The sequence below is a fragment of the Penaeus monodon genome, chromosome 38, assembly GCF_015228065.2.
Source record: "Penaeus monodon isolate SGIC_2016 chromosome 38, NSTDA_Pmon_1, whole genome shotgun sequence".
NCBI classification, from domain to species: domain Eukaryota; kingdom Metazoa; phylum Arthropoda; class Malacostraca; order Decapoda; family Penaeidae; genus Penaeus; species Penaeus monodon.
In genome coordinates this window covers 19212938-19230252 of record NC_051423.1, presented here as the reverse complement: position 1 = coordinate 19230252, position 17315 = coordinate 19212938, and the positions used below count along the sequence as shown (strand labels likewise).

At 34.5% G+C, this 17315-nt stretch overlaps 1 protein-coding gene across 3 annotated transcripts in view; it reads right to left on the bottom strand.

Moving 5' to 3' along the window:
- Positions 1-839: 839 nt before the first annotated feature.
- LOC119596430 (leucine-rich melanocyte differentiation-associated protein-like) overlaps positions 840-17315 on the bottom strand; it is a 40090-nt gene continuing 23614 nt past the window's right edge. For all 3 annotated transcript variants that reach the window (XM_037945671.1, XM_037945669.1, XM_037945670.1), the window contains exons 2-7: positions 11646-11746; positions 10281-10407; positions 8357-8496; positions 6322-6463; positions 3310-3442; positions 840-2425 (exon numbers count right to left, since the gene is read on the bottom strand). In XM_037945671.1, coding sequence (XP_037801599.1) covers positions 2346-2425; positions 3310-3442; positions 6322-6463; positions 8357-8496; positions 10281-10407; positions 11646-11746 — 723 coding nt within the window. In that variant the 3' untranslated portion in view covers positions 840-2345. The remainder of the gene's footprint in view (positions 2426-3309; positions 3443-6321; positions 6464-8356; positions 8497-10280; positions 10408-11645; positions 11747-17315) is intronic.

Below are 17315 nucleotides of genomic sequence, written 5' to 3'. Positions count from 1 at the left end.
TTTCAAGATTATTCATCTTTCCAACAAGATACCAACCCGTATTTTCAACAGCAAACCCAATGATAATTAAACACTTTTTTCTTTTCATTTTATTTACTTTATATAAACTCCCAAATACACTAACATAACTATGCACTACAGTAACATCCGTGGCCTTAGACTGTATAGTCTGTTACCAACGCAAATACAATACCAATTCTTTTTATTTTCGTAACGGTATGTTGGTAATAACAATAACAATTAAAAAATAAAACTGCAATAGTAAAATTCATTGCAGTAGCGACGGATTTCCAGCATTGCAGAAAGTCGGTTTAGTTTTAAATCTCGGGATAAATGTTTCTATATGTTAAACTCAGGAGGACCCTTTGGCAAGCGAGAAAAAGGAGGGACGCTGTTTTAAGAAATGAAAGAAGGAAAACGAAATATTGAAATCATCGTGGTCTTCCATGAATATGATAGAATAACGATTTTAAAGCATAATACGTGTTTGTTTTTTGTAGATGTTACTTGTTATTATTATTTTTCTGTCTATCTATCTATCTAACAGGTTTCGTATTCGCTTTACTCGAGCGGAGGAATCGAAAAGAAAGAGAGAGAAAAAAATAAAAATACAGAATCGATGGTCGAAATATCGTATCGAAGATTGTCATTATTAATTTCATTAATAGTCTATTTTTACTGTTTTTTTGTTATATATTATTTTGCGTAGTCGAGGGCGTAACTTTTCACCATCCCTCCTTCCATCACCATTTTTATTTTATCATTAATAATATCATAATTTTCCCTTTGTATTTTGTTATATTTTAGTGAGATGGATCAGCTCTGGGGTTACGTGCGTACTGCCATTTACATTAGTGTTTTTTTTTTCTGATTCCTTATTCATACTAATATATATTATGTGTTTTGCTCTCCTTTTGTGGTCTTAATCCCTGTTTCTATCATCGCTTTTGTTTCTAACTCTGTCCTTGTTTATAATTGTGTCCTTTTTTCTATCTTTATCCCTATCTTTGCTTTCGTTCTCTCGTCCCAATATCCCGTGTTCTTCTCTTCCTATTTATTCGTTTATCCTCCGCTCTTCTCTTTGACGTTTTTTCTATTTCTTATTCACTAGCGTCCTCAGAATCTCCTCAAGGTTCCGTCTTTCTCTTTATATACTTTTCGTCCATTTTTTAAACATATATTTATCCTTTTCTTTTACTTCTCCTTAATCCTTGTCCTTCGTAATTACAAGTAGGCTTTTAAGTCAACAAACATGCAAGTTCACCCAATCATAAGAATACATACACTTAGTCTTCAAGCTGATATGTATAATTCATATATGTAATCTTTAAGTTAATATGTATATAATATGTAATCCATATATTTAGTTTCAAGTCAATATGTATATAGATTCTAACGTGTCCCTTAACTGTCTATACTAAATAGTCTTACGTGTGTGTGAGAGAGACTTATTGTAAAACTTTCGTGCGTTACATTAACTTAGGGAGACAAAAAAAATTGTTTAATGGTGTGTTTCTTGTTGTTTTTCTTGTTGGTTCTTCTCCTTCTACTGCTTCTGTTTCTACATGTTCTTCTTCCTCTTCTTTGAACCTATTTTGAAGTTTCTGTAGGGCATGCGGTGTACTCATATTACATACCGAAGAGAGATTTTAGCGTAGACTCAAATATTTCAGATCATCTTAGAACATATATCAACATTCACGAACACAGCACTTGCTATCCACTCGTTTTCCATTACAACTGCTCACACGAACCCATTATCCTGGCAATACATCACACCAGTCTCTTTTGGGATCCCAATACACACTTGTCCTCATGGGTTAAACTTCCACATCCTCTTGACTTTATCATGTGTTCTCAACCCACGTCCTCTGTGCGAGTTTTGGATGTCCATGACTGTACACTGGCCAGTTCCGTTTCTTATATACATTCAGAAACATTCAGACATTTCTAGACCTTTTCAATACTATGGGTTCGGGGGGGAGAAAATCACCCTTTTATACACATAAAAAAAAAGAATTTAAAAAAAAACACACACCACGTTACTTCAAAAGCTTTTTCTTTTTTATATTTCTTCTTGACAAACAATATCTACACCAAACCACACATACACATAGAAAACCTCATACCCGAGTTCAAAAGCGGTTTTTAAATGTCAAAACTTCCCCCTCTCGACCAACACAATCTCCACCATAACCCCCCCCCTTCTCCATCTCCCTCCAATCCTCTCAAAGGCTCAGAGGCTCATCTCCCCCACCAGCACGAGCCTCTGACTTGACTGCGAGGCCGTGAGTTCGTCTTGGTAGTGGGACGCTGACGAGGCCGAAGACACAGGTGAGCTCCTCTCAGAGATGTTCGTTACAGATGAAGCGGTTTCCCTCTGAATTATGTCCGACATATTTGTACCGACGGATTCCGTACGCGCCTGAGGACGAAGGAGAGAAGGTCAATGCTTTCGAAGGAGAGGCGTGGAAGGTAAATAATTTCGAAGGAAAGGTTTGAAAGGTAAGTAATTCGAAGGAGAGGCATGGAAGGTAAATAATTTCGAAGGAGAAGCGTGGAAGGTAAATAATTTCCTAGGATAGCTCTGTAAATGAATGGGTAGTGTGATCAATAAAGAAATAATTCCTGTGGATAGTTGTAAGATCAGTAAAATGATGGGAAATTGTTTTTGAAAGAGGAAAAATATATATAAACAAAGAATTTCCTTGGATGTTGATCAGATCGTACACTTAAGCGAAATGGTGAGGGATGAAAAAAAGGTTAAGAAAACAATGGTAATTTGATCGTAGAGAAACGGAAAATTGTGGAGAACGATAAGACGATTTGTAAACAATGGTAAGAAGATAGTAAAACAAAACGGGAAACTGTGTTGATGAAAGAAAAAAAAAACTTTTTGTAGGGTCTGATATATCCTAAGCTGTTTGTTATACAGCTTCAGGGGAAAACATTTAAGATCAAGCTTTGCCTCTCGCTTACATAAATGATAATCTTCATAATCCTAGCAAGATAATAAGTTTATAATTAATAAAAGATGGAGATGAAGCAACTTAACAAATAAATAACCAGAGAAAAAATATATCAACTTACCCACCAACCACGAAACTCGCAGCCATAATAATAATTAAAAAATAAACATCAACATCAACTTAAAACATCCACAAATATCCCAAACATCCTCAACCTCTCGCCACGCCCAACAATACCTCGGCCACGCCCAAACACCTGAAACACCAACAAACACCTTAAAACAAAAGAAAACAAAACATAGGAACCCAGAATAAAAACAAATCCTTAACGATCTTTTACCTGTATGCTGTGGGTGCGTCGGCGTGTCCGCATTCTCCCGCTTGATCGTTGTGCCATTCTTGCTTTCCCCGTTCATTCTCTTGGCTCTCATGCTAGTCTCTACAGAGGCCACCTGCGCGTCCCCGCCTGTGCCCTGCAATCACCGTCACCCGTTAGCGCATCGAAGCCTAAGGAGCCTAGTCATTACGTACAGGAATTTTGATTATTATTATTTTGATTATTATCGCCATCATCATCATCATCATCATTATTATTATTATTATTATTATTATTATTATTATTATTGTAATTATTATTATTATTATTATCGTTTTCTGGGATGTTTATTACATACAATGATTTTTTACATCGTTTTCTGGGGTGTATATTACGTACATACTTTTTGTTTATATCGTTGTAAAGGATGTTTATTACATACAATGATTAAACATCTAGCTTATTTATGACTAACAATGACTTTAATCATTACCATCATCATTATTATTATTACTCTAATAAAAATACTATTTTTTTTCTTCCAGTTAGGTTTTGAAAGCAGTATGAAGCATGGTAACTTGGATATGATATATTTCAGCAGAATGTAACAGAAAATGTACATAAAATATATATATTTATATATATCTCTGTTTTCGCACATAGAAATTTATGCTTATTGCTGTCTCTATCATTATTCATCATCTTCATTATCATTTGTTGTTGTTATTATAATTTCTAATATTATCATTATTATCATTGCTGTCACATTGTCACTGTTAATATTATTATCATCATTTACATTATTATCAATATTCTTGTTCCTTCTTCTCCTTCTGCTAGTTGTTATCGTTATTATCATTATTATAATTATAATTACTATCATTATAATTGTTATAATTATTATTATAACAATAATAATAATTATAACATATTCTCATATTCTCTTAATTATTATCATCCTCACCATCGCCATTATTATTTTAATTATCATTAAGGTGATGATTATAATGATATACTTTATTATCATCGTTATTATTGTTGTTGCTGTTATTGCATAATGCTGATGATAGAAATGTTTTTTTAGTCACTTAATAACGATAGTTATTGCGATTATTATGATTGTTTTTATCAGTGCTATTATTATTGTTCTTGTAATTGTTATTATTATTTTTATTATTATTATTATTATTATTATTATTATTATTATTATTATTATTATTATTATTATATTATTATTATTATTATTATTATTATTATTATTATACATTATTATTATGATTATTGATATATATTATAATTATTTTATTATTTTATTATTATTATTATTATTATCATTAATTATTATTATTATTAATATATTATCATTATAATAATAATAATAATAATAATGATTATTATTATTATTATTATTGTTGTTATTATTATTATTATTATTATTATTATTATTATTATTATCATCATATCATCATCATATCATCATCATCATCATCATCATCATCATCATCATCATCATCATCATCATCATCATCATCATCATCATCATCATCATCATCATCATTGTTACTATTATTATCATTATTATCGTTATCATTATTATTATTATTGTTTTATAATAGTTATTATTATCATCATTATTATCATTGTTATGATTATCATAATTATTACAATTACTATTATTATTATCATCATCCATCATCTATCATTATTACATTTTATTATTATTATTATTATTATTTTATTATTATTATTATTTATTTATTATTATTATCTCATCATATTACTTTATTATATTATATATTATATTATTATATTATAAAATTATTATATATTTTTTAATATTATATATATTATATTATTATCACATAAATCATCAAATCAAAATTCATGTATTACTTATCGGTTATGTATTGGCATATCATTCATCATTATCGTCATTATCATCATTAGTATCACCATCATCATCATCATCGTTATTAACATCAATATAACCATACTATTATCACAATTACTTTATACGAAGCAGTCTAAAGCATTTCTGCGATATAACATTTTTCAAAATATATATCTATGCTGTCAGTACACATAACCAGCAATGCAAAAGCATATTCAGTTTTTAAAAAAATGTAGAAAAGGTATGAATAAATTATATATAAATTCCGCAATACAAGAAGTGTCACTGACTTTTATTTATTCATCGGAAATAATCAGTTTCATTCATACCTTTTTTTTACAAGCTTACTATAATAATTTTTGTACATAGGCCTACAGCGGCTAATGTTTTGTTTTCCTTTCAGCGCCATTCTATGCTAGTGGAAGCTTCTTAAATTACTATTCGAGGTTTTTATACCTTCCTTTCATTAATTTGAGTCTTTTTACTTGTTTTTATAATCTCTCTCTCTCTCTCTCTCTCTCTCTCTCTCATTAACGTTCCAACAAAAGGCAATATCAACCCACACTGCACTTACACCTAAAACGAAGCTTTATTAAATAAGTGAAGCTGAAAAAACGAAGCAAAAGCTCCCTCTAGAATTTACCTGTGAAGCTCGCCGCGCCAAAGGCTTCGATTCAGATAGATTGCAAGCCTGAATGTACGTTGAGGGAGCAAATGCAAGACTGGTACTGTAGGATCTCGGAAGCACTGACATTCTCTATGACTCGGGGTCTCTCTCTCTTTCTGTCTGTCTCCCTGGCCCTCTCGCTGTCTGTCTTTTTCCTTCACTTTCTCTCTGTCTCTTTCTCTGTCTCTCTCTTATTCTTTCTCATTCTCTGTCTGTCTCTCTGTCTGTCTCTCTGTCTCTCTCTCTCTCTCTCTCTCTCTCTCTCTCTCTCTCTCTCTCTCTCTCTCTCTCTCTCTCTCTCTCTCTCTCTCTCTCTCTCTCTCTCTCTCTCTCTCTCTCTCTCTCTCTCTCTCTCTCTCCCCCCCCTTTCCCCCCCTCCCTTCCCTCCCCCCTCCCTCTTCCCACACAAATCCACACAAATCCACACACGCTCATACCCCCCCCCCCAACAACCTCTCTCGCAGACACGCCCCCTTACCAATGAATTTTGTGCAGACTCCAACCCCGGTCGAATCACCTTCGTCAGCGCCCCCCGCTTCCTCGCCTCCCGCAGCTCGCTTCTCCTCACGCCCGTCGAATCCAGGAATTTCAAGGATGGGAGGCGGTGTAGGACGTACAGTCTGTGTGAAGGGGGAGCGAAGGGAGGAAAACAGATGGAGGTTATGTGTTGATACTTTGGGTGTGACGAAAAGGGGGGGGGGGGGAGAAAGTGTTATTTCTCCGGTTGGGTGTGAAGAAAGGGGGGGTGGGGGGAGAGGGGAAGAAAGCGTTATTTCTCCGGTTGGGTGTGAAGAAGGGTGGGGTGGGGTAGAAAGTGCCATTTCTCCGGAAATAAAAGAATTAAAAATTCCTCTTAAAATAAATAAATACAAATAAATAACTAAATAAATATAAACGAATTACGGTTAAGAAAGCAAGAAAGAGTTGTGAAGAGATTTCTCTCTCCTCCTCCCACGTTTTCCTTCTTCTTTTCTTCTTTTCCTCGTCCTCTTCTTCTTCTTCTTCTTCTTCTTCTTCTTCTTCTCCTCCTCCTCCTCTTCCACCTCCTCCTCCTCCTCCTCCTCCTCCTCCTCCTCCTCCTCCTCCCTCCTCCTCCTCCTCCTCCTCCCCTTCGCCCATTCTCATATCATTCGCCTTAAAAGGAGAAAATCCTCGGAAGACGAAACACGAGAAGGGGAGAAGGAAGGAGGAAAAGGAAGGGGTGGATGGGGGGGAAGAGGAAGAGGAAGAAGAGGAGAAGAAGAATAAGATTAATAGAAATAATAATAAGGAGAGGAGGAAGAAAAGAAAGAATAGAGGAAGGAGAATACGAAAAGAGAGAGAGAAAAAGAAAAAGAAAAAGATAAATACACAGATAAAAGGAGAGAGCGAGAGAAAGAGAGAGAGAGAGAGAGAGAGAGAGAGAGAGAGAGAGAGAGAGAGAGAGAGAGAGAGAGAGAAGAGAGAGCACAGACGAGAGAAGAGACAGGACAGAGACAGAGACAAGAGAGACAGAACAGAGACAGAGCAGAACGAGACAGAGAGAAGAGCAGAGAGAGAGACAGGAGAGAGCCAGACAAGACAGACAAGGAGAAACAAACAAACAAACGAAAAACAATGAATTCAAAGGAAGTAAAAAGTCGACGAAGAAACACCAGCATCTCAGTAACACAGGACGCGGCAGGTAACACGAGAAAGCAGGTAACACAAGACACAGCACGCGATGTAAAAGGAGACGAGAGCGAATGATAGTGACAAGGAGAGAGGTGATAAATGAGGAATTGGAAGAGGGAGAAGAGAGAAGAGGAAAGGGTTGATGTGGATTGGAAGAGGAAGCAGAGAGAAGAGAATAGGGTCGATGTGTATTGAGATGTAACAGGAGACGAGAGCGAACGATAGTGATAAGGAGAGAGGCGATAAGTGAAGAATTGGAAGAGGAAGAAGAGAGGAGAGAGAAGAGAATAGGTTGATATGTTGATGAAGATAGTGAAGTTTGAATTATTATTGCTTTTTATATTGTTTGTAGTACTGTTATTATAGTTATCGTTAACATTGTTACTATTTTGTTACTGATTATTATTATTATTATTATTACTATTATTATTATTATTATTATTATTACTATCATTATTATTATTATATTATTATTATTTATTATTATTATTATTATATTATTACATTACCTTATATTATTATATTATTATTATTATTATTATTATTATAATTATCATATTATTATTATTATTTTATTATTATTATTATCATTATTATTATTATTATTATTATTATTATTATTATTATCATTTTTGTTATTTTATTATTATCCGATTATCTATATATCTCTTATATTATTACAATCATTTTTTAATCATTATATCATTGCTTATTTTATTACATATCTTATATCCCATTATCATCCCATTAACCCATTATCCTCCCATTAGCTCATTACCACCCATCAACCCATTAACCCATTATCCTCCCCCCCCAAAAAAAAAAAAAAAAAAAAAACATTATGACCCCATTTACCTTACCTATATCTCTTGTAGTCTCTCTCGTCCATATCGGAGGAGGAGAGCTGGTCAGGGCAGGCCACGTTGCCGAGGAGACTCAGGTAACGCAGGTTGGGCAGTTGCACGCTCACCTGGTCCAGGAGTTTGTCGAGGTTGGTCACCTGGTGGGAGAGGGAGGGAGAGGGGGAGAGGTAGAAGTTTGAAGGGAAGAGGGGGTATGGTAAGGTGGGTGGGGGGGATGTTTGGGGGGGGGGGGTGTTTGTGTTTGTGTGTGTGTGTTTGTGTGTGTGTGTGTCTATCTACCTGTCTGTCTGTCTATCTGTCTATTTACCTGTGTCTATCTATCTGTCTGTCCATTTATCTGTCTGTCTATCTGCCTATCTATTTATCTGTCTATATATCTATCTATGTCTGGCTATCTGTCTATCTATCTATGTAGATACTTATCTATCTACTTATATAGAGAAATATATATACATTTTTTTCTCTCTCTCTCTTTTTTTTGTTATTTTTTTTTTTTATTATTTTTTTTTTACTTATCTTGTATCTTTCTTTGTTTTAATATTTTTTTGTATAATACTTGTTATATTTATTTAATTTTCTTTGTTTATATATTTACTATTTGTTTCGTTTTTTTAAATTAAAAAACGTGTTTAATTTTTATAAAATCTATTTACTTCTACTCTGTCTCTTTCCTTTACTTTATTTTCTTTATAAGTATGACTATTATCACACTTATTCATCCAAAAATCTATTTACATATCTAATGACATGTCCAGAAATCTCCATAAACATCACTAACTCCTTAACAGTTTCAACTTAAAAAATAATAATAATAAATAAAATCTTAAAATGCTTCTGTCGACCAAAAAAAAAGAAAAATACAAAAATAAACAACGCAACAAAATCTTTTAGGTACGTGGGATTCGACTCTCCATATAAGGCTTTAAGCACGTAGGACGAGTCTCCAACAGGACGAGTGAAAAAAAAGAGAAAAAAAAAAATATATATATTTAACATTTTCCTTTTATTATCGCTCATTGCTATATATAGATGTGATCTATACGTTTCTGTCTTAAGTGTATTTAAAGTTTAAATGTTTTCGTGTTTTTTTAATGTTGATTATCAATGTATGTTTACGTTCAGGTATATATGTGTTTGTTTGTTAGAGTCTGTACATGTGTGTTTGTGTGTGTTTCCATATGTATGCCTCTATGTGTGTGTGTGTGTGTGTGTGTGTATGTGTATGTGTATGTGTATGTATATGTTTATGTGTCCGTGTATGTGTATATGTGCATGTGTGTATGTATATGTGTTTGCGTGTGTTTATGTGTATATGTGTGTGTGTGTGTGTGTGTGTGTGTGTGTGTGTGTGTGTGTGTGTGTGTGTGTGTGTGTGCGTGTGTGTGTGTGTTCATGTGCATATGCATGTGCATGTGCATGTGCATGTGCATATATATGCGTATGTGTGTGTGTTTGTTTGCATGTGTGAGGGAACTAACCCCACGTATATAAAAACCGAAGAACACAATCCCCACATCTTAAAAAATTCTCTCTCCACTTTTTCTCTCATTTCTCCCCTACACTTCTTCATTGTTCTTGTATTCATATATACGTTTCTCCTCTCATCATCTCCCTATCTCACACTTCCCCTTTCTAGCCCTTTCTTCAACCTCCCTTCCTCTCTCCTTGCCTCCCTAAAACGTACACTTACCCTTCCCTACCTCCTCCACCCTTAAATCTCAGCCTTAAACCCTCAACCCTAAAATTTCACCCTAAAAACCTCCCCCTCACCTCCCCCACCCTTAAATCTCACCCTTAATTCTCACCCTAAAAAATTAACCCTAAAAACCATACCCCCACCTTTAAATCTCACCATAAGAGCAACCCTCACCCTTACCTCCCCCCCCCCGCACCCTTAAATCTCACCTTAAAAGCCCCTCACCTTATTCTTGTTGAGTGAAAGGGTGTGCAGAGTATCCAGGTAGGGAATCATCACGCTGTCATCTATATAGTTGTTGTCCAGCACGAGTTCCTCTAAGTATGGGAATTTCTCTAAGCCTTCCAGAGATCTGTGGGGGAGGAAGAGGAGGAAAAGGGGGAGGAAGAGGAGGAGGAAAGGGGAGGAACAGGAGGAGGAGGAAGAAGGAGAGGGGAGAGGAAAAGGAAGAAAAAATAGAGGAGGAAAAGGATGAGGAAGAGGAAGAGGAAAAGGAAGAAGAGGAGGAGGAGGAGGAAGGAAAAAAGAGCAGTAATTATGGTTACTGTGGTTTTGTATTTGTTTAATTTGTGTGGTGAGAGTGGTAATGATAAGGGTAATGGTAACGGTGATTATGGTGATGGAGAGGATGATGATAATGATAATGATAAGAATAATGATAATGATAATAATGATGACAAGGATGTGGTGGATGACAGCTGTAAATAACAAATCACTATGATAATCTGAACTCCAGTGAATTAAAAAAAAAAAAAAAAAAAAAAAAAAAAAAAAAAAAAAAAAAAAAAAAAAAAATATATATATATATATATATATATATATATATATATATATATATATATATATATATATATATATCCTTCAGTTCTTTTGTGGCCTATGCATACTATTCTTCTGTTTATATAAACATTCGTCTATCCGTCTTTCTTCACCCATCTGTTAGTCTCTCTCTCTCTCTCTCTCTCTCTCTCTCTCTCTCTCTCTCTCTCTCTCTCTCTCTCTCTCTCTCTCTCTCTCTCTTCTCTCTCTCTCTCTCTCTCTCTCTCTCTCTCTCTCTCTCTCTCTCTCTCTCTTAATCTTTATCTATTTACTTATGCGTTTAACTTTCTTTTCAGTTATCTATCTACATAAGCATAGGCCTATATGTTTTTACGTTTTCTTTATCCTCATAAACGTGATTACTTGATCTGCTGTTGATCATATAAGCCTTTATTTTATTATATGTTTATCTATCTGGATTACAATCAGTCTGTTTATCATTTATATGTTTTTGTTTCTCTGTCTCTGTCTCTGTCTCTCTCTCTCTCTCTTCTCTCTTCTCTCTCTCTCTCTCTCTCTCTCTCTCTCTCTCTCTCTCTCTCTCTCTCTCTCTCTATTTATCTATCTATCTCTCACTCATTCGCCTTTTCCCATCTCCCTTCCCTGATAAGCCCTGTCTCTCTTTCACTTTTTATTCATCTCTCTCACTCTCCCACACTCCCCCTCTCTCTTTCCCCTCTCCCTCTCTCTCTTTCCCCTTCCCTCTCTCCCTCTTTCCCCTTCCCTCTCCCCCTCTCCCTCTTCCTCTCCCTCTCCTTCTTTCCCCCCCACCTTATAGCATTGTAGGAGAGGTCCAGTCGCTTGGTCTGAAGTCCGTAGGTCGCCCCGAGAATGCTGGGAATCCTCTGGCAGTCTTGTCCAACGAAGCATAACTGGAAACAAGGGAAGGAAGCTTAGATAACGCAAAGGAAACTGAGATAACACTGAGAGGAGACTTAGATGATAAAGAGGGGGAATTCAAGATGATACTGAAAGGGAACTTCGATAATAAAAAGGGGTAATTAAGATGAGTTAGAGGATTAAGATGACACTGAAAGAAAACTTCGATAACTTAGGTAACAAAAAGGGGAATTTAAGATAACGCTAAAAGGAAACTTAAATGAGATAAAAGGAGTTTAAGATAACGCTAAAAGGAAACTTGAAATGAGATAAAAGGAGAATTAGATGATACTGAAAAAAACTTTGAGATAACATAAAAGGGAATAAGATAACAATGAAATACAAAAACGAAGAGAAAATTTAGAGAATTATTAAAGGGAACAGGACAAGGAAAAATAAAGATGGAATTAAAATAACAGTGAAATAAAACTTAGATAACAAAAAAGGGAATAAGATAATACAAAAAAAAGAGATAACAAAAAGACGGAAAAAAACACAAAATTAACAAAAAAAAGGGAAAAAAGAAATTTACAAAATAAGGGAAGGGAAACAGAGAATAAACTTCGATAACATAGAAAAAAAGAGAAAATTAGATAACAGTGAAAAGAAACTCGGATAACAATTAAATAAGAGAAAAAGAGAAATTCAGAAAACAAGAACAGGAGACGTAAATAAATGGGAAAATTGATAAATAGGAAACGTAGATAATATAAAAGAAAAAAATTAATAAACATTTAACATAAAATAAAAAAAAAACGAAAATCTGGTCCAAAGAAAAGAAATATTTAACACAAAAAATTCAAAAGAACAAAACCCGATAAAAAAAGGAAAGGAAATTCAGATAAACAATTAATTAACATAAAAGGAAAAAGAAAATCAGAGAAAGAGGAAAAGGAAACACAAATAATAATAAAAAAATAATAAGGAAATGAAGCATTCGTAATAAAAAAGTTAATAATGAATAAGATAAAAAGGAAATAAAACGTGATAATAAAACAAGGTAATAATTGATAAATAAGATAACAAGCAAACGAAACATTAATAATAACATCACCAAATTAAATTCTTCAGAAAAACGTATGATAAATGTGCTTTATTAGACTTGTTCAAAGCAATTAGGATGAACAACTTTCAATGTACTTATAATTATACCAAACATCAAAACAAAACAACAATAACAAGACAAAAAAGGAAAAGAAAAAAGAAATATCTATCTATTTATCTATCTATCTATCTATGTGTGTGTGTGTGTGTGTGTGTGTGTGTGTGTGTGTGTGTGTGTGTGTGTGTGTGTGTGTGTGTGTGTGTGTGTGTGTGTGTGTGTGTGTGCGTGTGTGTGCGTGTGTGTGTGTGTTTGTATGTGTGTGTAGGTGTATATATATATCCCCTCCCTCTCCCTCTCCCCCTCCCTCTCCCTCTCCCTCCCTCTCTACAAATATTCGTATTAACCTCCTCCTGTCGGAAGCGAATTCAAATCACCATTTCCGCCATTAGAAATAATAAAAAGTCATAACCAAAAGCACCGTCATTCGCCGCTTTATCCACCTCGTTACCTGGGAGATGACCTTACCTGTTAAGAATGTCTGGAATCGATGAGTCACTCCTTCATCACGTTAGGTGTGGACAGGTAAGGTCTCCAGCCTTCTGTTCCCTCCCTCGCTCTCCCCTCCTTTCATTCTCTTCTCTCTATCCTCCCCTTCGCTAACTTTCTTCTTTCTTCCTTCTATTCATCATCTTCTCTCCCTCCCATCTTCGCTTCATTTTCTTTTTTTCTCTCTATCCTCCATACCCGACCTTCTTCTCCTCACTTTTCTTCTTATCTTTATCCTCCACACACCCCTTTCTTCTTCTTCTTTTTCATTTTTCTTCTCCTCTCTATCCTCCATCTCCCCCTTACTTCCCCCGCCCCCATTTTCTTCTCTCCTCTATCCCCCGTGTCTGCATTTTAAAGCTTGTACATCCACCTTTGGCCTGGAAAAAAGTGTCAGAAGCTCTCGTTTCTTTTCTAAAAGGTTTGTACACATGTATAATTTATGAACACGCCCGCACACAGAGACACGTACACGCATCCAGACACACACACACACACACACACACACACACACACACACACACACACACACACACACATATGTATATGCATATATAAGTATATATATATATATATATATATATATATATATATATATATATATATATATATATATATATAGAGAGAGAGAGAGAGAGAGAGAGAGAGAGAGATAGAGAGAAGAGAGAGAGAGAGAGAAGAGACAGAAGAAAGGAGAGAAGATAACAAATTCGCCATGAGACAAGGACGCAGATGCATGGAGAGAAGAGAGAAAGAGAAGAGAGAAAAGAGAGAAGAGAAGAGAGAAAAGGCTGGAGATAAGAAGAAGAGAGAAATTAGAAAGAAAAGTGAGGAGAAGAAGAACGGAGAGTGAAGAAAACGGAGATGAAGAGAAAAGGAGTAGTGAAAAGAAAACGAGGAGGAAGAACAGTCCCTCAGAAAGATCATAAAAAGCACACAAAGATCTAGTATATAAAAAAGAGTACACTTTGAAATTTTAAATACAATTCCATGCATACATCTGGGCAGAGTTGGTCATGGATATGAAGTAGACACACATTGCTACACATGTAATGGAATATCATATGTAAAACGGTCTTGCAGTATAAGCTTTTAAATAAATTATAAGAAAATAAGAAAGGCAGGAAGTGAAAAACTCGAATATGTGAAAAGAACTGTGTGGAACGGGTGAGGGGATGGAGGAGGGGAAAGAAAACGGAGGAGGGGAAAGAAAACGGAGGAGGGGAAAGAAAACGGGGGAGGGGAAAGAAAACAGTCTCCTTTCCGAATATGTATCTATCTATATATTTTTTTTCTACTACATATTTATCATCTAGTATCTATATCATCATAATTATTGTTACTGTTGTTTCACCATTTCGTTAATATTTTGAAATATCAATATACCATGCATTATACATTTTCTTGTGCATGTTGTTTGTATCATTGTTTATATCAATAGCATTAGTACTGTTACTATCACTATTGCTATCACCATTGTTATTGGTATTATCATCATCATTGTTATATTACTGTTTTCTTTCTTATTCTTTATTATACTGTTATCTTTCTTTTCTTCTTCTTCTTATTATTATTATTATTATTATTATTACCGAAATTAGCATAAGGTTTCAGGAAAGTAGCTATAATCTCTCCAATATGTGGAGATACTTAGATACTTGTGTGGTATTTGTGTTGTGTGTGTGTGTGTGTGTGTGTGTGTGTGTGTGTGTGTGTGTGTGTGTGTGTGTGTGTGTGAGTGTGTGTGTGGTGTGTGTGGTGTGTGAGTGAGTGGTGAGTGGTGGTGAGTGTGAGTGATGAGTGAGTGAGAGGAGTGAGAGTGAGAGTGAGAGAGAGAGCTATCGAAAGAGACAGAGAGAGAGAAAGAGAGAGAGAGCTATCGAAAGAGACAGAGAGAGAGAAAGAGAGAGAGAGCTATCGAAAGAGACAGAGAGAGAGAACAATCGAAAGAGACAGAGAGAGAGAAGAGAGAGAGAACAATCGAAAGAGACAGAGAGAGAGAAAGAGAGAGAGAACAATCGAAAGAGACAGAGAGAGAGAGAGAGATCGAAAGACACTGAGAGAGAGAGACAGAGGCAGAGAGCAAGAGAGAAAGAGAGAGAGAAAGGTCTTTAAAGTTGACCTGTTTATCTTCCCAGACAGAGTCAGGCGAGACATAAATAAACAAGGATGGAGTGGGAGGTGTGAGAGAGGCGCGACCAGAGATCAATAGGACAGGCAACCTCCGCTCAGGAAGAAAACAGAGGCAGAGATCGAGAATGATATGTAGATAGATAGATAGATAGATCGAGAGATCGAGATAGAGATAGAAATAGACAGAAAGAAGAGAAAGAGAAAGAGAGAGAGAGAGAGAGAGGGAGAGAGAGAGAGAGAGAGAGAGGAGAGAGAGAGAGGAGAGAGTCCAGAGAGAAGAGATGGACGAGAGAGTCACGGAGACAGACTGAGGAAGTAGACGACCGAGAGATCTGGGATATATGACATGTGTAAGATATATCCTACTTATTATATATAGTATATATTATATTTATTATATTATATTATAAAAATATATATATATTATGTATGTATGTATAAAATATATATATATAATATATATATATATAATATATATATATATATATATATATATATATATTTATATTGTTTTTATGTTTATTGTACACAAACACGCACACACAACACACACAACACACACACAGATTAATATACATATATATATATAAAACATACAATATATATATATATATAATATAATAGGTATATATAATACACACCATATATATAATATATATACCTATATATAATAAATATAACAATATATAATATCATTAATAAAGAAGAAGAGACGAATAGATGAAGAGAGATGAGATTGAGAAAGAAGATGAGAAATCGAGAGAAGATTGTGAGCAGGAGAGAGGGGAGAGAGAGAGAGATGAGTTAGAGAGAAGATGAGAGGAGAGAGAGAGAGTAGAGCGAATGAGAGTATGATGTATGAAGACGAAGAGAGAGGAGTTTGAGAGAAAGAGAGAAGAGAGAGAGAGCGCTCTTCCCAATGGAGCAGAGAAGCCTCTTCTAAGAATGGACATCTGACGTCACTCGAGTCTCACCTTGAACCGTGCTGACACATCAGTTTCGGAGAAAACGAATGGCAGAAGGAGATTTCCTGATTTCCCTGTAAAGGGTAATTTTTTGTAGTAGATTTGTTTTTGAAATTAATATATATATAATATATATATAATATATATATATTATGTATGTATGTGCATATGAATAATATATATATATATATTATAAATATTATATATATAATATATATACATATAATATATATATAATTTATATATATATATAATTCATTATAATATATATATATTATATATATATATATAATAGATATATATTATATATTATTGTACTATATATTATCTATATATATATATCTCTATATAATATATTATATATATATATATACATATATATATATAATATATAATGTGTGTGTGTGTGTGTGTGTGTGTGTGGGGTGGTTTGTGGATTGATAGATACCAGATACAAACATCGATACCACAGACTAGACACAACACACACACACACCCCACACCACATAGATAACAGTAATGGGGAGATATGTGAATAATGTGCGAATCATCAGAATGTTTGACAAATACATGAAAAATCATGAACGACTAGAAATATCCATTTAAAAACAAGAGAGAAAGAGCCATTTATGTTATTTTTTATTTTTTTTTGTTACTATTATTTTGTTGTCATTTTGAGAAAATATTTCACATGATAATGAACTTTTTCAGACGATTTCGAAATTGTTACTGGTCTAAGGATTAAAGAAAGGGGAAAAAAACTTCAGACAACATTTGGTATTCGCCACAAAATTATTGGCCAGGAATGTGTGTGTTACTCCGCGCTTCCTCTTCTCTCTCATTTTTTCTTTCTTTCTCTCTCTCTCTCTCTCT